This window comes from Monodon monoceros, unplaced genomic scaffold, assembly GCF_005190385.1.
Source record: "Monodon monoceros isolate NGI ecotype Baffin Bay Population unplaced genomic scaffold, NGI_Narwhal_1 Super_Scaffold_7, whole genome shotgun sequence".
Classification (NCBI taxonomy): Eukaryota; Metazoa; Chordata; class Mammalia; order Artiodactyla; family Monodontidae; genus Monodon; species Monodon monoceros.
The window spans coordinates 38,738,867-38,763,840 of record NW_021703784.1 but is presented as its reverse complement, the minus strand read 5'-3'; the positions used below and the strand labels follow the sequence as shown (position 1 = coordinate 38,763,840).

General features: G+C 38.6%; 1 protein-coding gene, 1 long non-coding RNA gene and 10 other non-coding genes across 17 annotated transcripts in view; 4 read left to right on the top strand and 8 right to left on the bottom strand.

Moving 5' to 3' along the window:
- CEP295 (centrosomal protein 295) overlaps positions 1 to 19,702 on the top strand; it is a 48,370-nt gene extending 28,668 nt beyond the window's left edge. For 3 of the 6 annotated variants that reach the window (XM_029209635.1, XM_029209636.1, XM_029209637.1), the window contains 16 exons: positions 237 to 3,711; positions 4,773 to 4,941; positions 5,078 to 5,221; positions 9,285 to 9,437; positions 13,026 to 13,129; positions 13,628 to 13,724; positions 14,106 to 14,354; positions 15,141 to 15,277; positions 16,135 to 16,336; positions 16,944 to 17,545; positions 18,353 to 18,493; positions 18,762 to 18,855; positions 18,981 to 19,145; positions 19,219 to 19,318; positions 19,397 to 19,496; positions 19,589 to 19,702. In XM_029209635.1, the coding sequence (XP_029065468.1) occupies positions 237 to 3,711; positions 4,773 to 4,941; positions 5,078 to 5,221; positions 9,285 to 9,437; positions 13,026 to 13,129; positions 13,628 to 13,724; positions 14,106 to 14,354; positions 15,141 to 15,277; positions 16,135 to 16,336; positions 16,944 to 17,545; positions 18,353 to 18,493; positions 18,762 to 18,855; positions 18,981 to 19,145; positions 19,219 to 19,318; positions 19,397 to 19,496; positions 19,589 to 19,627 (5,971 nt within the window). In that variant the 3' untranslated portion in view covers positions 19,628 to 19,702. Of the gene's footprint in view, positions 1 to 236; positions 3,712 to 4,772; positions 4,942 to 5,077; positions 5,222 to 9,284; positions 9,438 to 13,025; positions 13,130 to 13,627; positions 13,725 to 14,105; positions 14,355 to 15,140; positions 15,278 to 16,134; positions 16,337 to 16,943; positions 17,546 to 18,352; positions 18,494 to 18,761; positions 18,856 to 18,980; positions 19,319 to 19,396; positions 19,497 to 19,588 lie in introns of those variants that run through there. The other 3 variants (XM_029209639.1, XR_003791581.1, XR_003791580.1) reach the window with 3 other exon arrangements.
- On the top strand, positions 8,354 to 8,435 carry TRNAS-AGA. Its single transcript has one exon. It is a non-coding gene; the product is annotated as a tRNA-Ser (tRNA).
- On the top strand, positions 13,253 to 13,332 carry LOC114887843. The gene has a single exon (XR_003791607.1). It is a non-coding gene; the product is annotated as a small nucleolar RNA U2-19 (small nucleolar RNA).
- LOC114887842 lies at positions 13,471 to 13,540 on the top strand. Its single transcript, XR_003791606.1, has one exon. It is a non-coding gene; the product is annotated as a small nucleolar RNA U2-30 (small nucleolar RNA).
- LOC114887781 lies at positions 19,629 to 23,699 on the bottom strand. Its single transcript, XR_003791582.1, has 6 exons — positions 22,248 to 23,699; positions 21,980 to 22,015; positions 21,305 to 21,351; positions 20,880 to 20,926; positions 20,031 to 20,062; positions 19,629 to 19,774 (listed from the first exon to the last, which is right to left on the bottom strand). It is a non-coding gene; the product is annotated as an uncharacterized LOC114887781 (long non-coding RNA).
- On the bottom strand, positions 19,862 to 19,988 carry LOC114887833. The gene has a single exon (XR_003791597.1). It is a non-coding gene; the product is annotated as a small nucleolar RNA SNORA25 (small nucleolar RNA).
- On the bottom strand, positions 20,329 to 20,449 carry LOC114887838. The gene has a single exon (XR_003791602.1). It is a non-coding gene; the product is annotated as a small nucleolar RNA SNORA32 (small nucleolar RNA).
- On the bottom strand, positions 20,712 to 20,784 carry LOC114887828. The gene has a single exon (XR_003791593.1). It is a non-coding gene; the product is annotated as a small nucleolar RNA Z40 (small nucleolar RNA).
- LOC114887834 lies at positions 21,034 to 21,168 on the bottom strand. Its single transcript, XR_003791598.1, has one exon. It is a non-coding gene; the product is annotated as a small nucleolar RNA SNORA1 (small nucleolar RNA).
- Positions 21,417 to 21,554, bottom strand: LOC114887830. Its single transcript, XR_003791594.1, has one exon. It is a non-coding gene; the product is annotated as a small nucleolar RNA SNORA8 (small nucleolar RNA).
- On the bottom strand, positions 22,119 to 22,190 carry LOC114887852. Its single transcript, XR_003791616.1, has one exon. It is a non-coding gene; the product is annotated as a small nucleolar RNA SNORD5 (small nucleolar RNA).
- On the bottom strand, positions 22,342 to 22,472 carry LOC114887839. Its single transcript, XR_003791603.1, has one exon. It is a non-coding gene; the product is annotated as a small nucleolar RNA SNORA18 (small nucleolar RNA).
- Positions 23,700 to 24,974: the final 1,275 nt, after the last annotated feature.

Here is a 24,974-nt window from a genome sequence, read left to right as displayed (position 1 = left end):
ATATGTGATAGTGTGTGGCTACATTTTCAGGATTTATTATCTGGTTTACATAAAGGTCTTATCAGGATTCCCTTTAGAACTATGGCATGTAGATTTCTCAAAGAGCAATGTTAATAACATTGTTCCATTTCTGCCTTGATTATGGCCACCCCTAGATTGAATTTAATGTATAAACACTTAAGAATGTGGGGCATTTTTTTTAATCAAAAAGAATAATGCTTGTTTGTTTTGGGTAGGCTTCACAAACAGTCTGTTGAAACAGCCAGGAAACGATTACTCGACTATCAGACTATGTTAAAAGGAAAGTACCTATCCATGTCAGCTGCACCATTGATACCTGGTTCTGTTACATCAGTACCACCACAGAAATCTGAAAGACCCGCTGTTATATCAGAACATGAGGACCAAGGTCAGAGACCCAAGTTGAGTCCTAACAAACAACCTATGCAACCCGTACAGATCTCCAAATTAGAGCAAGATTTTCAGGTTCCAAGACAACATCGCTTTCCACAAAGACAGGTAGAAACAACCAAAGCATTAGTTACTTCAGATGTTTTAGCCGAGCAAGCTTTGGAATCACAGGAACAGCCAAAGCAACTCTTACAGACTGAAACACAACAGAGAGACTATAAATTGGTCCCTAAAGACTCTCATACACTTTCAAGGGCTTTGTCACATGATAAGCCACTGATAGTACAGGATGCTAGAGAAAGAGCTGAAACATCTGGGGCAACAACTTTTCAAACTTTAGACTCCCAGCAAATGTTCTTAGAGAACAATGAAAGTATATCGTCTAAGTTAATTGAACCTTCTTCATTCCTACCATTGGTAGCTGAGCATTCTTTTAGTTCTCTGCCTACTAAAGTTGAGTCTGGAAAAATCCAGGAATGCTTTTCAACTGGGAGCAAAAGTGTAGTTTCTGTAAGCCATTCTGTAGTTGGCCAAACGCAGGATAAGTCTTTGCCATTCTCAGAGAATATCATAGCCCAGCAAAGTAATTTGAAGGCTCTCCAAAAACAGTTAGACCTACAGAAAGAAGTTCTTCGGTTAAGACAGGAAGCTCAGGAACAATTGCTTTTGTGCAAACAGAAAGAATTGGAAGGGCAAACTGGCCTTTCTGTATTCCTTCCATTGGTACCTCTGGATTCGTTTGCTTCACTGCCTTCTGCCAAAGCTGAGTCAGGGAGAATCCAGGAATCTTCTCCAACCAAGAAAGAGACTACAGTTTCCTCAGGCCATCCTGGGGTCCCACAACTTCAGGATAGGCTTAATTTTAAATTTCTCCAAGAACAGTTAAATATTCAGAGGGACAGCTTTCAGGCTAGACGGGAAGCCCAGGAAGTATTATGTGTACATAAACAGAGTGAATTGGATGGAAGAGTATGGGGTGAACAGACTGAGCCCCCTTCTGTCCCATCTCAAGGAGCTCAGCATACATTTACTTCACTACCTTCTGCTGGTACTCAATCTGGAAAAATCCAGGACCAGTATTCATCTAAGAGTGAGAAGGAAATTCTCTCAATCCAATCTGAAATCCCAAAATTTCAGGATGGGTCTTCAAGTTTCCTACAGCAGTTCCACCCTTTGCATGATAGTTTGAAGTTGCTCCAAGAACAGCTGACTACACAGAGGGATGCTCTTCAGGCCAGACATGAAGCCCAGGCAGAATTACTTTTACGTAGACAAAGGGATTTGGAAGACTCTAAGTCTGTGCAGATGAGTTCTTCATTCCTGCCAGTGGTCACTCAACGTTCAGTTGCTTCACAAGCTTCTTCTAAAACTGAGCCTAGAAGAATTCAGAACTTTTATTTCTCTGAGAAGGAGAGTGTTACTCCCTCAAGTCATTTGGTAATGCCAGCATTTCAGGATGAGCCTCTTAGTTTTCCACAGCATAGCCTGCCACAGCGGGAAAATCTAACAACACTCGAAGGTCAGTCGCACATTCAGAGGGTAATACTTGGTGCTAAACAAGAAACTCAGGAATTTGTACACAAACAAAGTGAATTAGAAAAAAAAATTCCTTCTGAACAGGCTGGCACCTCTTTATCTCTGTCTCAGGGAGCTGAACCTGAAAAATTCCAGGACTATATGTCATTCAGGAGTGACAGTACAGTTCCCTTAAGCCATTGGAAGATCCCAAGATTTCAAGAAAGACTTCTGGCGTTTTCTCGACATATACAACCTCTACAAGATAATTTGGAAGGACACCAAGAATGGTTAGACACAGAAGAGGAGGCCCTTCAGTTTAGCCAGAAGACCCAAGGGAATGTATCTTCTGAACAAACTGGCCCCTCCTTCACACCCCAGTTAGAACAGCTTTCTTTCCCTTCATTGCCTTCTGCTGAATCTCTTACAACCCGGGAACCTCTTTCAGCAGAGAGAGAGAGTAGAATTCCTTCAAGCCATTTTCAGATCCCAGAATTGCAGGATAGACTTTTGAAGGTATCACAGCTTATCCAGCCTCAGCAAGATAATTTGAAGGCACTTCAAGAACAGTTAGCTACACAGAGGGAAGCCATCATTCAGTCTAGACAGGAAGCTCAGCAAGAATTACTTCTGCATAAACAGTGTGAGTGGAAGGGAAGAATATCTCCCGAGCAGGTTGGCACCTCTTCCTTCCTGCCCCTAGTTGTACAGCGTCCTTTTGCTCCATTACCTCTTAGTGAAGCTGATAGAATCCAAGAACCTTGTTCAACTAAGGGTGATAATATAGTTTCCCCACGTCATTCTGAGATACCAAGGTTGCCTGATAGGCTTTTGGGTTTACCACAGCCTGTTTTACCTCAACAAGATTATCCGATTACATTTCAACAGGAACACGTGTATACACAGACAGGTCCCCTTCCATGTAGTGAGAAAACCCAGAAAGAGTTGGTTTTGCCCAGACAATATAAATTTGAGGAAAAGTCATCTGAGCATTTTATCCAACCTCTCCATGGTGATTTGAAGGCACTTCAAGAGCAGTTAGACATACAGAGGAAAGCCACTCATTCTAGACAGGAAGTCCGAGAAGAATTGCTTTTGCAGAGACTAAGTAAATTGGAGAAAAGGGTCTCACCTGAGCAGACCAGCACCTCTTCATCCTTATCCCACATAGCACTGCCTGTTGCTGACTCTGAAAGAATCCAAAAATCTCTTCCAACCAGAAGTGACAATACTGTTTCCTCAAGTCATCCTGAGGTTCCAAGGTCTCAGGATAGGCTTTTGAGTTTATCCCAGGCTTTTCTGCCTCAGCAAGATCATGTGTCGGCACAGTCGGGCTTACAGAGAGAAGTGCTGCGTTTTAATGAAAAAGCTCAGGAAGAACTGCATTTAAACAAGCAAGCAGAGCTGATTGAAGGGGACTCTTCTGAGCAGCCTGTTCCCTCTATGTTTCTACCCAAGGAAAGAGAGCATTCATTTATTCCACTACCTTTTGCTGAAGTAAAATCTAAAAACGTTTGTGAACTGTATTCAGCCAAGAATGAACATGCAGCTCCTTCAAGTGCTTCTATGAGCCCAAGACTTCAAGATAGATTTTTGAGTTTTTCACAACCTCTCTTAGCTCAGCAAGATAATTTGGGACTTCAGAAGCAGATGGAGCTACAAAAAGAAGTTCTGCATTATGGCCAAAAAGCCCAAGAAGAATTGCTTGTACAGAGACAAACAGCATTGCAGCAGCACATTCAGAAACATCAGGAGACCTTGAAGGATTTCTTTAAAGACAGTCAGGTATGTATTAATCTTGAATATCTAAGAATTAAACATCGACAATAACCCAGCTCGGCCAAGCTAAATATTTGTTTCAATCCTAGGTCAAAATAAGTTCTTAGTTACTGAGAATAAGTGGTTTGACCTTAACTGTGCTTTAATTTTCTACCTTAAACAACGTGGAAATTAAAAGGTAAAAATTGATCCACCTTGCATGGCGTTTATGAAGTTGATAGTTATTTGAAGCCCAGCTAATTTCAGCCACTGGTTTGATACAACCAAACATCATGGAAAATGTAGGTTGCCTTTTGAAGTTTTGTTATGAAGGATTTTGAGCTTACCACATGATGATTAAATTGTAAAATAACTAGTTAGCAGAATTTGTCTTAGGCAAATGGCAGACTTTGTGCTTTCTGTATAGCACTTTGTTGACATTTGTGTAGAATCAAAATCAGTACCATCTTTTTCCATAAGTGACAATATTAACATCTGTTATAAAAGTGGTGCGGTTTTAGGCTGATGGACCGCCGGACTGGCTGCTTGTGCCTGAATTGTTGAGAGGACTCTGATGTGGTCACTCAGATGACTATTCATGGCTTCTCTATATGGGAGACAGTATATTCTCCTATATATGAATGTGTCCATTTTATTTTAAAAGGCCACTTCCTAAATGTATGAGTTAGCCTAAACAGAATTCTACAATCCTTTGATGCTCAGGAGAAGCTTGAGTTGTGTTCATGAGAACTTGAGTTCTGGGGATTTACTGGTCATTTTAAGGAAAAGGAATGGGAAAAGAAAAGCAGAGAGGGATACTCAAGTATAATCTCTTATTGAAAGGTGCAGTGGAGGCTGTTTGTAAGGTCCGAGGCTGTGACTGGTTGTACTTTTCAATGGAATTATTACCCTTTCAATATTAGAAGTACTTCTCATTTTTTATCTATAGATAAAATTGTAATAATGTGGTTGATGGAGCTGTTCATGTGGTTGATGTTCTAACTGAAGAAGGGAGATATAAATCTAATGACTTCTTCACATGATCTTCATTTTGTGTCATCCCCACCCTCGTCTGTCTACTTTTTCAGACAAGTAAGCCCACAGTTGAAAATGATTTTGAAGCTAAGAAGCTCAGAGAATGCCTTGTTCATCTCCAAGTTCTAGCCAAAGACAATCAGGAAAACATTGGTACTGCAGGCAGGAGAAACTGTGATGATAATCAGCTCCTTTCAGAAGATAGTAATGCCCAGCAAAGTGGTAAGATAATTGCATTTTATTGTACTGATTATCCTGATGATGATTCTTTATTTTAACCTCCTGCAACTTGCCGGTTGAAGAAGTTTGTTTCGTTAACAGATTTGTATTGTGCCTAACTTTGTCTTTGACTTGATAGGGGAGCATCAGGACAAAGAACTGGGTGGGAAATCCTCAAAACCACCTGTAGCAAAAGTTAAAGGTGGATTGGACTTGAACCAACATGAACTTAGTGCCATACAAGAGGTAGAATCACCAGCAAGTGGCAGAACTTCTATACTAGGTAAACAGATGGTTTGATAACATATGATTTTTTAATATTTGCCAGTTTTCTACAGTTTTTTCAGGATGCTAAATATTTTGTTGTTGAGGAAACTTAGACTGTGAGTACTCATGAAGGGGAAAAAATGGTTTCTACAAACTATTTAAAATGTGGACTTAAAGAAATATGTCATTAGGTAACTAGTTTCTTTATGTATGAGGAAAAGCAATTGATAGTAGACAAAAATTCTTTGCTATCCATTATTCTGACACTTTTGCTTCCCTCTGCTTCCTTTCTAAACCAGTTTCTCTAGGATATAACCCAGTTTTTTCTCTTCTGCCTTGCTGCTCTTTCACTTCAGTACCTTCACTGCTCTTTTCCTATATCTTTCACAGGATAATCATGGTGCTTAAGACCCTGGCTTTAAGAGCAGTTGTAACACGTATATTTCTTCACTGTACTTCTTCCTAGATTCAATTATCTAGAAAAATTCCTCCCTGCGATCCTTAGTAAATAGCCCTATTTTCATTTTATAATTATTTCTAGATTTCAGACTCAACCAGATAATTCTCTTGATCAAATCTATCAAAGCAAATTCTTTTTTTTTTTTTTGCGGTATGCGGGCCTCTCACCGCCGTGGCCTCTTCCATTGCGGAGCACAGGCTCCGGACGCGCAGGCCCAGCGGTCATGGCCCACAGGCCCAGCCGCTCCACGGCATGCGGGATCCTCCCGGACCGGGGCACGAACCTGCATCCCCCACATTGGCAGGTGGACTCCCAACCACTGTGCCACCAGGGAAGCCCAAAGCAAATTCTTTCTTAAGGGGGAAAATAACTTTGTCAGTAGAAAGGTACTTAGAAATGTAATGTTAATATTAGCTATTTTGGTCTTAAAGCCGTAAAATATTGTACCTTTGTTTCGGGCTAAAATAGTTCAAGAAGGTAGAGATTCAGAATAACTCTTAAGAATCATTCCCCTTTTTACTTTCTCCTTATGTCTTATGGAAATTATAACAAAGTAATGATTCTATTTATTACTAGGCTTTGGAAGCTTTTCTTCATTTTGCACTATTTGGTAAGCACAACTGTTCAGGAATTGATTGGTGCTTTCCCTAACTCAGAATGAGCATTGGGAAATTCTGACCATTGATTCCTATAATTTAATGAGTTGTGTTTGAGACTGCAAAAATAGCCTATCTAAAAGGGAACGCTATATATTCCCTCACCTCCACCTCCTTATCCTTCAGCCTTTTTTCAATGAAAAGAACACAGATGTAAGTCTTGACTGTTTCCTTTTCTATACCTCTGCGACACCCTACAGAGTACCAGTTCTTCTCAGTTCTATTTGATCAACTCTGGAATCTGTCCATTTGTTTCTATTCCCACTACCACTCCTTTAATTCAGGCTGTCATTTCTTTCTTGAAGGGCTGCTACAACTCCCCATGTCTCCCTGTTTCCAGTCTAGCATTCCTCTCATTCGTTTTCCCATAGTGTACTCAGAGTAATCTGCCTCTATTGCTCCGTGTTTAAATTCTTCATTCGTTTCCCTTTGACTGGAGGAATAAGTCTAAATGAAGTCTTAAGTCCCTAGCTTCACCCACAAGGCCCTTCATGGTCTCACTCCCTCCCTTCAGGGGTGAGGTAAGTGCCACTTGTGTGGCATAAACTTTCCATGAGCTATCAGGCATCCCTCTCATGTGCTCTTTGGGAGCTTTCATCATAGCCTTCATCACACTTCTTTGGGTAATACTTTTAGTCAAAATATTATAGGCAAATAGTGCTAAAAGGTTACAACATGAAACAGCATTTCTTTCTGCCCCTATACCCCCCCCCCACCCCTTGATGCTACTCACCAGACACAGTCACTTTTCAAGTCTCCTAGATGTTTCTTCTTGTATTTACTTCTGTAGTTGGCAATGGATTTTAGCAAAAATTAAGCCAAATATTAAACACTGCTAAAATAATTTGAGATCACATCATTTTCTCTGTTTGTGAGAACATCTTTTAGTGCGATATTGGATGATACATTCTTAAGGTTGTTATTGTCCCCAAAAGGGATGAAAATTGCTTCTCAGGGAGATGAAAAAGTCTTACTCTTTATGTACCAAAGCACAAATGTACATAAAAAGATATACAGTATTAAAAAAGAAAAGATATACAGTATATATAGTTACTAAGTTTCATGGAGTTAGGAGGCAATTAGGAAAAAAGTCTTGAAAGGGCTCCTTAGGTGGGTGATAATAAAGTTAATATTGAGAAACACTGAGCTATAATATTCCAATTTTCTTCTCTGTATTCTACTTTTTTTTTTTTTTGGCTTCGCCGGGTCTTAATCTTTTTTTTTTAGTTGTGGCATGTGGACTCCTTAGTTGCAGCATGCGAACTCTTAGTTGTGGCATGCATGCAGGATCTAGTTCCCTGATCAGAGATCTAACCCAGACCCCCTGCATTGGGAGCATGGAGTCCTACCCACTGGACCACTAGGGAAGTCCCTGTAGTCTTATTTGTTCCCTATAGTCTTATTTCTTTAGGCTTTACTTTCTGGGAGAATTTTCTCAGCTTTTTCTTCTAACATTTCTTAGGAAGTTTTATTTGGCTCTCAAAGTATAGCTTCTAAAAGCTTGCCCTCCTTTCTGGTATTTTCTTTTTGTAGCATCCTGGTCTTGTTTCATGGATGCAAAATACTGCCTACTTTGAATATTTATAGGTTTTTGTTTGTTTGGGGTGCTGTATTTTCTCTGTTTGTCTGGGTTCTTCCTTTTTTTTTTCTGTCTGAAATTTTAGAGGCTTTTCTCTAATATCTTGCATATTTGAGCGGAACACTGAATGGCTAATTGGAAGTTCTATAGGTGGGGACCTTATTTACTTCTGGATTTCACTGGAAAACGTGGCTTTTCCTTGAGGACCCTCAGCTTAGTATCTGTGGTTCTTTTCCCTGAGCAATTTACAGTTTAGTTTCTTCAAAGAAAGATCCTCCAAGTTTGATACAAGCCTGGTTGTTGCTCTTATGGAGCCAGACCTGGGGGGATCTGAGTCGAGGGTGCAAACTTTCTTTTAATACCTCTGATTTCCTTATGGCATTCTTTTTCTTCCCTCCACCCTTGCCCCTTTCAGTGCCTGATCCCCCTAAATTCAGAGTGTATTGGATTCATGTAGTTGTGGCCAAGTGGTTAAGACGATAGACTAGAAATCCATTTGGGTTTCCCCACACAGGTTCAAATCCTGTCAACTACTGCACCTTTCCCCTTAGAAAGGTAATCCTTTGACACTTTACCAGTTTGAGAGTCTGCTATAAATTTGATTGCAGAGTGTATAGGATTCAGTTTCTCTAGAGGATAAACCTTTAGTCTTCTCTGGGGATGATGTTGAGAGATAGGAATCTCAGGTGATGGGAGGGATCTTTTCCATGTACATGTTTTTAAACATTCTCCTGTTTTCAGTTCCCTGATTCACACCTTCCTTTTGTAATACCTCTTGCCTTTAATTCCCAAGTTTTTCTGGGGTTCTGCACAGTAAATTAGCTTCTACTTCTGAGTGTCTCCCACTCCTTTGTTTGTTTCATGAGTGTTTATTTCAGTCACAAGTGTTTATTTCAGTGATTATTACTTTGATAATCACCCTCAGGTAAACACCATCCAGGTCAGGAACTGGAATGTTAGAGAACTCCATAAACTCTTCCCTCGTACTCTTGCAATTACTCTTCCTCCTCTTCTCCCCAGGGTAAACCCCTATCTTGATCTCTAATACCACAGATTAGCTGTAGCTGTTTTTGAACTTTTATGTTATGAATGCATATTATTCCTTATAAAACTTAATGGTTAATAATTTTTCCAGGCATTTTTCCTGTGATTAGTCAGTACTGAAGCATTTTCTATCATTAGGAAGTAGGAGTTTCGTTAAAAACTTAGTAAAATTGAAGTGAAATAATTAAAGGCTGTGTGAAAGTCAAGCAGTTACTATTTTCTTGCTACACTGATTAAGTCTTTAAGAGTTTAGGTTTTTACCCATAATCTAAATTGCCATTTTAGTTTTAACTAGAAATGTAAGTGGAAATCCAGTGAGTCAATTTTTTTTCCCTCCCAGGTAAACCAGACTTTTACCAAGACAGAGACCCACTGAGGGTCTCAGTAAGCCGAGAACAGAGTTTTCTTGGGAGCCCCCTGGACTGTGATCCATTTGGCCATCTTCACCCAGTTGCCCAAGAGAGCATCTGTGGTGATGACTCTGATAAAGCAGGTGAGAGAGAAAGAAGTTGAAACTGGAATTGCTGTGCATAAGAATATGTGGACAAAAGATAGTTATTGTAGTGTTATTTGTAACGAAAAATGGTAAATAACTTCAGTGAAACTGCAGTTTTGTGAAGGTGTTAAAAATGAGGGGAGAAAAGTCTGTGTTCATGCATTTGAAAACTGTCTGGAATAAGAATCACCAAAGTTTAGGTATGGGTTAATCTTTGTTGGAGGTTGGGTTTCACACTTCTATTTCATGTTTATATACTGTGAAATTTTTTTTCCATAAGAAGCCTATATTATTTCTGTACACAAAAAGTTGAATGAGGGAAGTGAAGTTTATTTAGAGAATAATTAATTACACTTTTAAATTGTTTCACTAAATAAGTAAATGTTAGTAGGAGGTATGTAAGGGTATGAGGTTTTTACAGTTGGCAAACTCTACACATTTTGTGTTTAAGCCTATTTGTAACAATCCACATTTAATTAAATACTACTGAGTATTATCTTTTAAAAATTCTATCTGTGGCATTCTAAACGAGCTGTTTTATGTTTAGTATTAAATATTTGGAAAGTATTAAGGAACAAATTACAAGGAAAAAACTTTAAATCACTTAATTCTGCCACCCAGAGACAACTGATGTTAATTTTCTCGCTTTTGAATTTGCATATTTATAACAAGCTATTTTATATGTATAATATTGACCCTGCAAAGCATAGTTCCAGTACTGCTTCATTAGTTCTAAAGCACCTTTTAAGTAGTTGCCTTTTCTAACCAGATTTCTTTTTATTTTAGCTGTCAAATATACTTGGATAATTGTTACCTTAGTTGTATCTAGAGTTTAATACAGTGAGAGATGAGCAAGACCTATTTTCTTTTTGAGGGTTTATAGAAAAATTGACTTTAGCTTCTCCTTTTTTAATTGGAGATTGAAATAACTACAAAATATAATTTCCAATGAATTGTAGTTTTTGACATTTTAAAATAAAAACCATTACCATTTTTTTAGATTTAGCCAGTGAATACTTGCATTCCGTTTTATTCTACCTGTCAATGTCCTCTAGCCAAAGACTACCAAGAACACACATGTAATTGAAGAAAGCTGGGTGCTTTGACTTGTAGTGAGGGAGAATGCACACCGTGGGGAACCATGAGGCCAATGAATTAGTGAGAGGGTATTAGAAGGGACTTACTGTAAGATTTGGGCTTTATTAGGTGATTTTGAGGAGGGTTTAAGTATTTTGAAATAGGGCTTTGCTTGTTAGTATTGGATATTATCAGGAAGCCAGGGTGATCCTGTTATTGGATACCTACAAACTTCTTCCCTAGGAGGTAGGAATAATGGAGTTAGGCTAAGTAAAGCTGTACTTGATTAAGCAGCAGTCACTCATGTTAGCCAGGATAAGGAGATGATAGGTCTTTTTTTTTTTTTTTTTTCCGGTACACGGGCCTCTCACTGTTGTGGCCTCTCCAGTTGCGGAGCACAGGCTCCGGACGCGCAGGCTCAGCGGCCATGGCTCACGGGCCCAGCCGCTCCGCAGCATGTGGTATCTTCCCGGACCGGGGCACGAACCCGTGTCCCCTGCATCGGCAGGCGGACTCTCAACCACTGCGCCACCAGGGAAGCCCTTCGATAGGTCGTTTTAGTGGTTTGGACGGTATTCATGGTTTTGTCTATGTTCAGACATGTTCAGACTTTTCTCCCCTCATTTAACACCTTCACAAAACTGCAGTTTCACTGAAGTTTATTTAACTCTGACCTTGCTTCTTTCCCTTATTTTTATTTTTCAATTCTTATCACTACCCAAGTGCTACTGGTCACCTCCTGGTCACCCTCCTCTGGGGGAATCTTCTTTGGTTTGTTACAGATAATAACAGTTATAGGACTGTGATTACGAAATGGTAAACCCGTAATTTCTCATCTCACAACTAGCTTTTGAAATGAGCTGCTTAAGAAAAAATAAAAACTCACTATAAAGTTTCACCATCTCTTACTTTCTTCACTTAAAATTTTAGTGTGTAAAGAAGCAACCAAATAACAGTTGAGGGCTTCCCTGGTGGCGCAGTGGTTGAGAGTCCACCTGCCGATGCAGGGGACACGGGTTCGTGCCCCGGTCTGGGAAGATCCCACATGCCGCAGAGCGGCTGGGCCCGTGAGCCATGGCCGCTGAGCCTGCGCATCCAGAGCCTGTGCTCCACAATGGGAGAGGCCACAACAGTGAGAGGCCCGCATACCGCAAAAAAAAAAAAAAAAACAGTTTAATGGTTAAATCAGTTGTATCGCAGTAATATATTTTTAATTGAACTAGGAGAGGGTAAAAAATTGTATTTAAAAACAAATTATATTTAAATATAATATTTGATATTTGCTGTTTTTACTTTATTATCCATAATATAGATATCATTTTATGAATAAATAAATGTATCTACACACATATACAGATACATATGTGTGCATGTGTATGTGTCCTGGGTTACCTCTTAGAAAATATTTCTTACACAAACATCTAAGAAACATACTTTTAATGTTCATGATCTCTTTTAATAATATCATGGGGATAATGAGACAGAAATTTTAGTTTATATTTGGCAGAGCCGTTTTAATTTTATTCTATTTCAGAGCCACAGATGACCATATGCCTTGGCCGGCTTTCTCACAAATGTTGACTATTGGGAGTAAGAGAAAAACTAACTCAGAATACCCAGATTACTAATAGTGAGACAGAAAGTGTAATTTTTATGTATTTTTAATATGTCAAGTGTAATTAGGAATGATAATTCATAATAAAAGCAGTGTATGCTCATTGTGATTTTAGCACTGCAAGTTATAAAGAAGCAGAGTTCCTCCTTGTCCTACCATTCTCAAGCAACCACTGGTTGCACTTGGTGTTTTTGTCTTTTTTATGTGCATTTGTCTCACCTTTGAGATCACACTGTACTTATAATTGAATATTCTTCCTTCTTCAGTTAAAATTAATGACAAAAGCGTTTCCCATTATCCTGGCTCTTTTCTAAAGGGTTTTATTCATAGAATAATAATGACAACTACAGTTTTCCATGAAAAATTATATTGTGCTAACTATAAATTTTTTTTTAGTTAGTTAATTTGTTTATTTTTGGCTGCATTGGGTCTTCATTGCTGCGCGCGGGCTTTCTCTAGTTGCGGCGAGTGGGGGCTACTCTTCGTTGCAGTGTGCGGGCTTCTCATCACGGTGGTTTCTCTTGTTGCAGAGCACGGGCTCTAGGCGCACGGACTTCAGTAGTTGTGGTTCATGGGCTCTAGAGCGCAGGCTCAGTAGTTGTGGCACATGGGCTTAGTTGCTCTGAGGCATGTGGGATCTTCCCGGACCAGGGCTCGAACCCATGTCCCCTGCATTGGCAGGTGGATTCTTAACCACTGCGCCACCAGGAAAGTCCTAAATGCTTTTAATGAATAATAACATGAGTTCTTTTTTTTTCTTTTTGGTCTAAGATAAGGCAACTCTACAAAGCAAAATATGAAAGAAAATTGTAGGAAAGCAGGAAATTATGCCCTCTGGTGCTAAAAATTTGATTTGTCATAATCCAGACCTTCCCCCTCCTTCCTCATTTTAGTCAAGGTCAGTGAGGCTGTGGTTGAGAGTCATGCAGTATTAAGTTACGCTGCGGAGGAAGAAGACCATACGTACCTGGGTCCAAATGTGAAGCCAGATGATAAGGTTAGTCATGTCTTGATGTGTACTGCATTGTTAGAGTTGCTTGGCTTCATATTGTCTTTTTAGTTTACAGAAGTTGTGGAATATTAAAGTCCATGTTCTCTGAGATCTGCTCTTACTGGAGTGGATCAGTGATGAAAACAGCCAAATCTGAGCATCAGAAGACCTCTTAGTCTACCTGATGCATGATCTCTATAGTTCTGAGAAGCAAAAGAATAATTTAAAACAATAAGGGGTGTTTGTGTGTGTGTGTGTGTGTAAAGGTGACAGTGGATAACTGAGGACTTATTGATGTGGGAGTGAGAGTGGGCTGGGGGTGTGTGTGTGAAAGGCTGATCAGTTCTGAGCAATGATGAAAAGGTTTTACTACAGACCTTTATAACTATGAAGGTTTCTACACTTGATCTGAGCTCAGAATAAATAACTGCTAATGTTGGTGATTTGGGTTTTTTCTAGATATTACTTCCTACATTGTGGCCTAATGTTCTCCTTAATTTTTAGGCTGAAACACAAGAAATTTATCGTGAGCCATTATCTTCAATAACTGTTTCTACTGGGAGCTTTTTAAGTTATGAAAACACAGATTTGAGTCTTACAGGTAAGAATATCAGAATGTTTATAAATAAATTGAAAGAGAAGCACCAGTTGCACTGCAATACAGCGGTGAGAGCCAACATTGCTTTTCACAAGGTGCTGAGAGGGATTGTTCTTTAAATCTCAAAAGTAATCATGCCTTTAGAATATTGGACAGTGTGACATTCTAATCGTGATTGAAGTCACGGGGCTGCAGACGCAGAGACACTCTGCCGATCTCCAGTAGCACGTTGAGGAGGGTCTGCTAATGTTGGTGGGAATCTACGGAGCACATTTCTTGGCTGCACTGATTCCTTGTCGATGTGTATTGCTATGCCTCTCTGCTAAAATCTGTCTCAAAGGAAGTACCCAGACACTAAATATTTTCATTAAACCCAATTTTCAGAGTCGTTTTCAGAGCTTGTGGACCAGAGGGAACAAGAATCTCCCACCAGTAAAGAAGAGGAAACAAATGTTTTAAGTTCTGTAGTTCCTTCAACACAAGTTATTTATCAAAGACAGGACCCTCAGGACGCCCTTAAACCTCTTTTACCTGCATTGGAAACATTGACATCTGGTCAGACACACATTCAGCAGATGATAGACAAGTACATAAATGAAGCAATTTTGATGACTGAAAAAACAGACTTGCGGGGTAAAATTATTTGTGAACAAATACTTTCATGTAAACTAAGTGTTTTTAACTTTTAACCTTTCATCCTTTTTAGTTGAAAGCAGTGATTGAGCTTTGTGTTTTGATGGCTTGCTATAGCAGTTATAACATGGAAAACGCTGAGGAGGGCACTTAGTGAGAGAGGGGCTTTGGAAACAGACTGACTGAGACAGTGTAGAAGAGATGAGCAGATCTTCCTTCACCTTTGCAAAGTTAACTACAGTAGCTCAGTATTGCCAATACTGAGCACAAGAACTCAGAAATCAGACCTCTTGACCGTTTCCTAACTGTGAAACCACAGGCAGCTTACTCTTTTGTCTCCAGTGGAAGGAGGGGTGTTTGGGATAATGCACATAAAGTGCAGTGTCTGGCCTGTGGCAACACTCGGTACAGTGAGCTTTTCTTCTTTTTTTCAAATCATTGATCCTGAAATGAACTAATTGAGAATAACAAAGCTTACTGTAACAAAGCAGTGACCATGATGGCATCTTACTCCTAACTAACCCCATAAAGACCTTGAGGCTAGTAGAAATGGAAACTTGCATTTGTCAAAGGTTCTGGTCAAACCACTGCCACCACCTGCCCCTTTTGTACATGAGAGATAACGGCAGGACTTAATTTGAAAGCACCTGCTGGTAATGAAAAAAATGCAAGTAATTTTGTTGAATTGGAGTTATCTTAAAATAACCTTTATGAGTATGTTCTTAGTACTACTTTTCTAGGCTTCATTTTTAAAATAAGTGTCCTTTTTCCTTAAAATTCCAACAGTTGACTTCGACTTTCCAGAACTGGAGCACAGTTTTCCAAATTTGCATCGTCAGCTGTTTAAACCCTTAGAACCACATCCAGATTTTGATTCGTCATCTTTCTCTGGGATTTCTCAAGACAGCAAAGACTTTTACCAGGTATAATAAAGTAGATGCTTCTTTGCAGTGAATTTCCAAAAACTGTCTTTTCTTCTGTTAGAACAGAACAATGCTTCTTAGCCTTGGCTGCCAATTAAAATCATCTGGTAAGCTTTTAGATACCAGTGCCCAGACTGTACCTCAGACCAATTAGAATCCCTAGGAATGGTCAGATACAGTGATTATAATGCGGAACCAAGATTGAAAACAGGTGCGTTAGAATTTTGTCCCAATAGTTTTATCTCCAGCTATGATGACCCATAAAAACTTGTCGGGCTTCCCTGCTGGCACAGTGGTTGAGAGTCCACCTGCCGATGCAGGGGACACGGGTTCGCGCCCCGGTCCCGGAGGATCCCACGTGCCGCGGAGTGGCTGGGCCCGTGAGCCATGGCCGCTGAGCCTGCGTGTCCGGAGCCTGTGCTCCATCCACCACGGGAGAGGCCACAACAGTGAGAGGCCCGCAAAAAAAAAAAAAAAAAACTTGTCTTCAGGGTTTCGGGTGGGGTTACTTTAATGGAATTCAGTCTTAAACAGTCAGGTAAACAGAATTCTGCAAAATTTAAAGTCTCTTCCTATACAATAAAGGAGCTAAGATTCAAACCTGGGTCTTTCTATTTCCAGGCAGCTCTGCATAGTTCCTGCTTATCAGAAAATGATACATTCTGAACATATTCTGAACTGTCTTGTTAATTCACAATTTGTTTTCTAAACAAAAAGTCTGTTTCATATTTACTAAAGTGAAAGAATTGGGTTTGAATAAGCAAGTGGTTTATGTGGTAGTAAAGTGGTAATTAAGGAAGAATAATATCAAAGAAACATAAAAGATTGATTCAACATAGTAAATACTAATATTTCAGCCTTTCCCGGTTGTCTTCCATCAGAGGTCGCATTCCTCCTGTGAAAGCCTCCGTTCTAGTCTGTCACCCAAAAGTACAGCTTCTTTTACAGCACTGAGGACCAGCCTGCATTCTTCTCTTAACACCAGCGTGAACCAGCAGCCTGACCCTAGCTGGGCTCGTGAGGAAGCTCAGAGTTTTGCTACAGAAAATGTTACTGAAGGTATGTAGAAGTTCAAAAAAGTTAAATAAAGCTCAGTAGTTTTTCATGTTTATTTATACCAATTTTCCTTGGAAATTGTACCTAGTAGCTCTTGGTTTGTCTCCACTCCTCACCAGTTTCTCTGTATATTTATTTAAATAACAGAAGTAATATATGGTGTTTGCATTTTATTTTGATAAAATAAAAAGTGCTGCCTCTTGCTCAACTTCCCTACCTCAACACTTACAGTTATCAGTTTAAGTATCTTTCTAAAACTTTTTATACAAATTTTATATATATGCACACATCACAACATATATGAGATGCACATGCATGTTTAAGTCTTTCTGTTATAAAGTCAGTATTCTGTTATGGGGGGGAAAGCCCTCGTGTTTAATAGTCATAGTTCCTTTGTTAACTATTATAGGAGAAAATACATGGTGTGAGCAGTAGTTATTCGAAAATCGCTGTGACATCCTTTAACTTTCTATTCACGTCTATCAGTTTTCATTCCTAAAATTTTAAGTAACCTGACTTTATTATTTGCAATGTTCTCAGCAACTATGAGAGACTGTATCTCTATCGAAGTTTTTACAACATATAATTATGATCAACTGATTTCTTATAGGGTCTGAACAATGTTTTCAACAACTTCTGCCAGAATTTTCTTCACAAGAAGGAAGCCAGCATGCTGACTTACCAAGTATTTTTAGCAGTATTGAAGCAAGAGATTCTTCCCAAGGGGTGGAAAATCAATACTCTTCCTCTGAACAGAATGAAATATTACAGAACAAGCAAAAAAGTGTTCATTTCCAGCTCTCTGAAGGAAATTTGCAAAGTTCAGTCTTCAGTTCATCTGGTGAGGCTAATGTATTTCATCAGTTAAATCTACAGCATAGCACTCCATGTGGTTCTGCCTCTAGTGAGTGCTCAATAAAAGAAAGACTGGGCTTTGAAGAACTATCGGAAAGAGGAGTTGGTACAGTGTCACAAGGGCAAGGGCTCACTGATGATAAAGAAACCTGTGGCATTTTAAATATAAATCCACAATTATGCGTAAGAACTTCAATTCAGACACCATATTCAGTCACTGTTCAGAATGAAAAATGTCTTGAGGATTCAACTACTGCAGAAACTCCAACAATCATAGGAAACCAAACTCAACAAGCACAGTCAGAGCTCTTTGTAAGTTCTGGATCGTTTTCATTACAGAACTCTATTCCAATCTGGGTAAGTGAAATCTGTGTTGTGTGACTTTTGGTTTCATTTTCAAACTTTTTAAACAAAATTGCAAGAGATGCAACAGAGCTACTATATGAGATATAGTCAATCTCATAATCATTGGAAATCTCCAATGAAATGAGAAAGCAAATTTTTAAAATTTGACCTTCCTCTGAATTTTACAGATCTTCCCAGTTCGCATTTCTTTTCTCCAGCTTTCCTGAAAAATGGCGGCTCAGCCTATGCTTCAGCACATAAGTGTTGAACTTCATTGTGTGCTGCACTGGATTAATCTACTTGGTTTCAGTTTACCTTCTAGTACTATTTGTCCCTCCACAGATAAGCAAAAAATAAGGTGGCTTACTTGGCAGCTTTTGGATTTTTTTTTTTTTTTTGTAAATTCTTGTTCAGTATTGAAAGGGTTTTTCCTTAATAAGGTGTGGTCTAGGGACTTCCCTGGTGGTCCAGTGGTTGAGACTTCGCCTTCCAGTGCAGGGGGTGTGAGTTCCATCTCTGGTCAGGGAGCTAGGATCCCACACGCCTCGCAGCCAAAGAACTAAACCATAAAACAGAAGCAATACAGCAATCAGCTGCAGCCCAACAGCCATTCAGGTAGGGGGGGTACACACACTGCAGTTCTGCACAGCCCCCAGTCAGCAGGCACTTGGCTCTGTAACCCACGGAGTAGTTTGTCTTCTCCATTATCTTTCGTTGAAGAACCTGTTCTTCTTCCATAATGTACATATTTTTCACATTCTGACTGTTTCTGAGGCTATGATTTTTGAATACTGTTTCCCTTTTAATTTTACTGTACAGGAGACAGAATGTGGCCATGGTATAATGGAAGAACCAGAACTTACGTTGATAAGCAACAGTGATATCAGTATTGCTGAAATGGATTTTGCAAATTTAACTCTAGAAGAAGAGAGAGAAAATGAGGCAAAGAGCTGTTTTCAGGTAAATTTCATAGCGCTCATTTTATACAGCAACCCATAGTTGAGGATTAGGGAATAGAAAAGGATAGTTTTACTTAGCTTTCTACATTGGCATTTCTTACATTAGAATCGTGTATGAATGTGCTCACAGTGGACAAGCTGACAACTGAACTTTCTAGAAAGGCAGTTCCAAAAGACCTAGGGTTTAGAATGGGTAAAGTTTAGAACCTTTGCTGAATCTGTACAGTGAAGAGGTAAAGTGGTAAAGTCTGTGACTTTCTCACAATTAGGTGAGTGAATTTCTGCCTCTTCTATCAGAAACACAAAACTCAGATCGTCCAGCTGCATCAGAACATCCTGTGGAGAAACCAGCTGTGTGTGCAGGTATGTATGCCCTGAGCATCAGATTAGTGAGCCCAGGGGCCAGTGGGGTTCCCGCTACTCGAGCAGAAACCCCACACATTTGTATATTGCTGACATATAGCCTCAATTTTTTTTTTTTTAAACAGAAACCCTTTCAAAGTTTACAGCTACTCCAGGGAGCTTACAAGAAGCATTTATGAAAAGAAAAAAAGCATTTATGGAGAGATCCTCACAGAGACAGAAAGAAATAAGGAATAAAATTCGTGTCTCTGGAAGTTCTCAAACCAAAATAGTAAAAGAGAAACCCACAGGTATACTCTCCACATCAGTTTTCAAAGAGAATCTGGCATTACATATATATTAAATGACTTGTTCTCTGCTCAGGTTCATTTGTCAGTCACCTAAAGGGTGTGAACAAGGTTAGAGTGTCTCTTCCTGAAGACAGAAAGACTGCACAAGCCCATATGCACCAAAGGGCTCTAAGGTATATATGTGGATATGAAGATATATGAATTCACATAGCTTAAGTGTCTGTCTTTAATTCCATATAAATTTCTTGCAGATTATACCATCAGTTACCTGAAGTGAAAAAGCAAAAGGAAGAGAAAGCAAAGCAAGACGCATATGCCCAAAACAGAGCAAGGGCAAAAGAATTTCATAAGGTGAGCAGCCACTGCCCCCCCCCCCCCCCCAATTTTTCATGTCTAAGGCACATCAGAACTACAACTGATAAACGTTATTATTCCCTCCACAGAAAACATTAGAGAAACTTCGAGCCAAAAATATATGCTGACTTCCCACACAAAAAGGGTTTTTTTTATTATGTGTAACACAGTTATTTAAGTCAATAAATTTTTAAGGAATTTCACACGTTCTGATTCTTTCCACTGCCAATCACCTTAGTTCCTCCAAACTCATAAATCTTCAAGATAAAATAGCCCTAAAGAAGAGAGTAGACATTGGTTAAAGTTGGAAGATATTTAAATTTATTTTTATTTTCCCACATCACTAATCATGGTTATGAGTAGCTTGTATCTCCATCTGGAAAACATAGCACTATCAAGTTACTATTATATCCAGTGGAGAACTCAGTCTTTGGTCACAGCGTAAAGAGCTCCTGGATGTGGTCCCATCAGCCCTCTTTGAAATGACCTATAAAATTACCTATAAAATTATTTTCTTTAATGTGTACATACCTTTCAAAAAGAAGTTATCATGTGAGTCAGCCCTGTATAACAAATATAAAGATAAGGGTCCATTTTCAGAGGTGCTCATGGAAGCCAGCCTCCCCTCCTTTAGTAACCAGGCAACCTGTAATGTAATAAACTAAAAGCCCAGGATTAAATAACTCCAGCAATCTAGGCACACACTTGTTCAATATATAGTCACTACCCATGTATCAGTATTGTAAAATCTAATTAGAAAAAAATGGCTTGTGTTCTATTTATACTGGAACAGTGCTGACCTAGGCAATGGAAATACAAGTAAATAATAAAATGTTCCCAACAGGCTGAATGCTACAAAGTAGCAGAAATAAAACCTAGTGGGAAACTTTTTTTATGGTCATGTCCACAGCAAATGAGAAACTGCATTCTAAAAGCCTTGGTAATGACCATTAAAGCCTGACAAATAATTTGGTGTGGTAAAATAAAAATAATTACCACAATTCTTTTAGTTAGGCTTCTTTGATCTCCAATGAAATATGGACACACTTCAAAATTCCCCACCTACAGAAAAAGATTGTAAATGGCAACTGGGACTGATTAGGTTCCATTTTCATTCACACCTAAATTTAGCTGATTGTTTCCAAACATGCATGTTTCAGGCAACTTTTATCTTAGAGCTTTCATGTTTTAAAACATAGCTTTATGTAAGATGGATGTTCAGAAAGGCTATTTTCATTCAGCCCATTCAGAGCAGTTGAACATTTTGCCCATCATCATGACATCATACGTTACTGGTAAATAGTAAAACAACTAATGGCCTTTTTAACGTCATAGTCTTTTTCATTAAATACAAGGGAAAAAATGAAATTAAAATCATACCTGTAATCTTTCGGATCCAATTTCCTCAAGTGATTTACTTTAGGACCCTAGAAATTAAATATAGCAAGTATGTTGCTATTTATCCCTTCATCTTTTCTAATACTGAAAAGCCTTGTTATATCCAATTTTTACTCATGAGCCTAGCCAAAAAAAAAAATGTTGCAGGTCTCATTGTCACCACCGCAATGAAATTACAGTGATGGAAGCAAAACCTGTGTTCTCAATGTAGCCACATTAACAATTTACGGGCACCATGAACAACAGTGCCCATTTTCAACTGTATGAGGCTTTATAAACATTTCTCTCAAGCTTATATATACACTGTGCAAAAGGCTTCTGCACTTGTGTAGAAGTTTTGCTGTTATGCTAACAATGCTATCAATGAAAGGAAAGCTACTAGAAGCAACAGAAATAGAAATCCTTACATGTTTAGGGTCAGGAGATGGATCTGCCTGGTTCTGAATTTGACACCCTAGAAAAATAGTATTAGTTACTACTGAAGACTGTCAAACTGAACAGTATGAAAAACTATAGGAATACTGTATCAGTAGAAATACCAGGTCTAACATGCACAAAGCCAAGAAAACCAACGATGCCAAATACTGAATTTATATTGCACTGTCCTTTGAACACTCAGCAGGAACAAACTGCTGAATGCAGATACCATGCAGTGCAATTGTGACTGAACCAGAAAAAACCCTCAACCTCAAGTTTGTAATGTTACTATCTGAGAAATATCTTCACACATCTCTAAAAATTTAAGTTCTTATAACATGTTTGTTATTCCAATGTGACAACTACAGTAACTCCATTTTAAACTATAAACCTAGCCATTGCTACCTTTACCCTCTCTATACCTATAGAACTTACATAGGAAACTATCCGATTATACATATTTACGTGTCAGTGCTGTCTCTCCATTTTTTTCCAATTCTGTAAACACAAATATTACAGCAGTATTTTTGGCCAAAATCCTGATAATTGTTTTATACCTAATTAACTAGCAGTCACAACAGTAATGGAATGCTATACTCAAAATTTACATTCTTTTCAGAACTTCTGAATCCTTAATTTGAATAGAAATTAAATATTCCACTTACCTCTAAAAATGTATTAGGTTCAAATCATATTCACTCCTGCAAATAAAATATCAAATAAAAGATGGATACCCTACTCATGTGATTAAAAATTAAAACCTCAATATATAACTTAAAATATTTAGATATTAAGCATACTCAGCTCTATCAGAATTAAGTTTTAGTTCATGTCTGTATCATTCAGCAGTTGAACGGTTAAATTCATCATCTGAACTGGAATGGTCCCCCCACTACCCCCACACAAATTACACTGTCACTGATTAAAACTTACCTAAGCCATCACGCCCTAGAACAGTACAGATCATTGGGATATGCCAATACCTAAGATAAAAAGTTCGTTAGGTTTTTCATAGTTTACTTGGCAGCTCTGTCTTGTAGTTCTTTCCCACAGATCTAACAGGTAGTTCTATGAGTAAAGGAAACCACACAGTTAATCTATGAGGCGTTTCCAACGATGTAGGTTTACAGAAAAAGCCCCATCGGGATAGACCTCAACCACTGCTTGCTTTTTAAAAAATATAAACAAGTCCACAAGAGAACAGTTATTTGAAAGAGCTCCAGTCTCTTAGATGAGTTCAAAACTGTGCAGTAACAGACACCACAAAGGATGTTTTAAGAAATTTAAGGAAATCATCCTATGAATTCGTCACATGGTAGGTATTTTTACAATGCTTAGAAAAGATAGCATTATATTAACAGGTAAAAATATGCAAAGTACTTATTAGCTATTATACATGAACCAAACAAAGGAAGAGTTCCACATATAAATTTAAGCTTGATTTTAAGAACTTCATTACTGCAATGTATTTTGCCTATGCAATTCCCAGATTACTGCAAAATTTTTACTTTAACTGAATTTTTGCCTTATTTTAAGAACTATATAAAGCATTTTCTCATTAGTTGATATCAATTATAAAAATACAGAAAAATGTTAATGTGGCTGATGTTCTGACCATTGGGGAATCGTTGAAGACAAATTGGGTGTATTTAATTAAACTTTATACCATTCAGATTCATGAAAGTTTGTGTCCTGTGTAGTCATTTCTAGCATTATACTTTTAAATCTTCTACCTCATTTTAGATTATGCATTCATTACAAACACTGTAGGGACTTCCCTGGCGTACAGCGGTTAGGACTCCAATGCTTCCACTGCAGGTGGCACGGGTTCGATCCCTGGTCTGGGAACTAAGATCTGCAATCCACTCGGTGCAGCCAAAAATAAAAGAATGCACTGGCCAAACAAAGTGTATGAAAAATATATCCCTTTTGCAAATCTAAATAACAAAGGTCAGATTAAATCAAAATTATAATTATTAAATCATTCAGCATATTAACATGTATAACATTAAATAAAATAATCTTTAGGAGCAACATTTCATCTCATTTAGGCCATGAGTTTTTCAAGAAAAAAGTTATTTGGGGATTCTTCACATCACGTGAGGGTGAATTAATAGCAGAACATAAATTTTGGTAAACCAAAATTTGAAGGGAAGGAAGAACTTGAAAACATACGACGTGTTTAGTAAACATGTTCAGTCCACATGTAATAATTAAGTATATAAAGAGTAGCACCATGGCCAGAAAATTTAAAAAAATAAAAATAAAAATAATGGATAGTACAATTCAATAACAAAAAAACCACCCAATCAAAAAATTGGCAGAAGACCTAAACAGACATTTCTCCAAAGAAAGCATACACATAGGCACATGAAAAAATGCTCATCATTACTGATTATTAGAAATGTAAATATAATGAAGTACTACCTCACACCAGTAAGAATGGCCATCATCAAAAAGTCTACAAATACATGCTGGAGAGGGTGTTGGAGAAAAAGGAACACCCCCTTACACTGTTGGTGGGAATGTAAACTGGTACAGCCAGTAAGGAGAACAGTACGGCAGTTCCTCAAACTGAAAATAGAGCTACCATATGATCTAGCAATCCCACTCCTGGGCATATATCCAGAGAAAAACATGGTTTGAGAGGATACATGCATTGCAATGCTGTTTACAGTAACCAGGACATGGAAGCAACCTAAATGTCCATCAAGAGATGGATAAAGATGTGGTACGTACGTACACGTACACACACACAGTGGATTATTACTCGGATAAAGATGTGGTACACACACACACAATGGATTAGTACTCAGCCATAAAAAAGCATGAAATAGTGCCATCTGCAGCAACATGGATGGACCTAGAGATTATCATACTAAGCAAAGTAAATCAAAAATAGAAATGCAAATACCATAGGATATCACTTCTTTGTGGAATCTAAAACCACACAAATGAACACATCTATGAAACAAACAGCCTCAGGCATAGAGAACAGACTTGTGGTTGCCAAGGAGGGGGATGTGGGGGAAGGATGGACTGGGAGTCTGGGATTAGCAGATGCAAACTACTTACATACATAAGTACAGATAAACAAGGTCTTAACTACATAGCACAGGGAACTATATTCAATATCCTGTGATAAATCATAATAGAAATGTATGTATAACTGAGTCTCTGTTGCACAGCAGAAACTAATATTGTAGATCAACTATACTTCAATAAACTTTTAAAAAATATTGTATAGGGCTTCCCTGGTGGCGCAGTGGTTGAGAGTCCGCCTGCCGATGCAGGGGACATGGGTTCGTGCCCCGGTCCGGGAAGATCCCACATGCCGCCCAGCAGCTGGGCCCGTGAACCATGGCCGCTGAGCCTGCGCGTCCGGAGCCTGTGCTCTGCAACGGGAGAGAGGCCACAACAGTGAGAGGCCCACGTACAAATAAAAAATATATATATTGTATAGGGGTGCGGGGAGATTAAAAATATGTTGTGTATGCTTGAAGCAGGAATATCCAAGATTCTGACTATAACTGCCTAATTTATAGTTCTGGGACCCTTTCATTCAAGCGAAGTGAAACTGGCACAATGTCACTATAAAGCATGTCACTCCTGAGATTCATTTTCTGAAATTACATTATGAACAGAAATTTAAAATTGGCA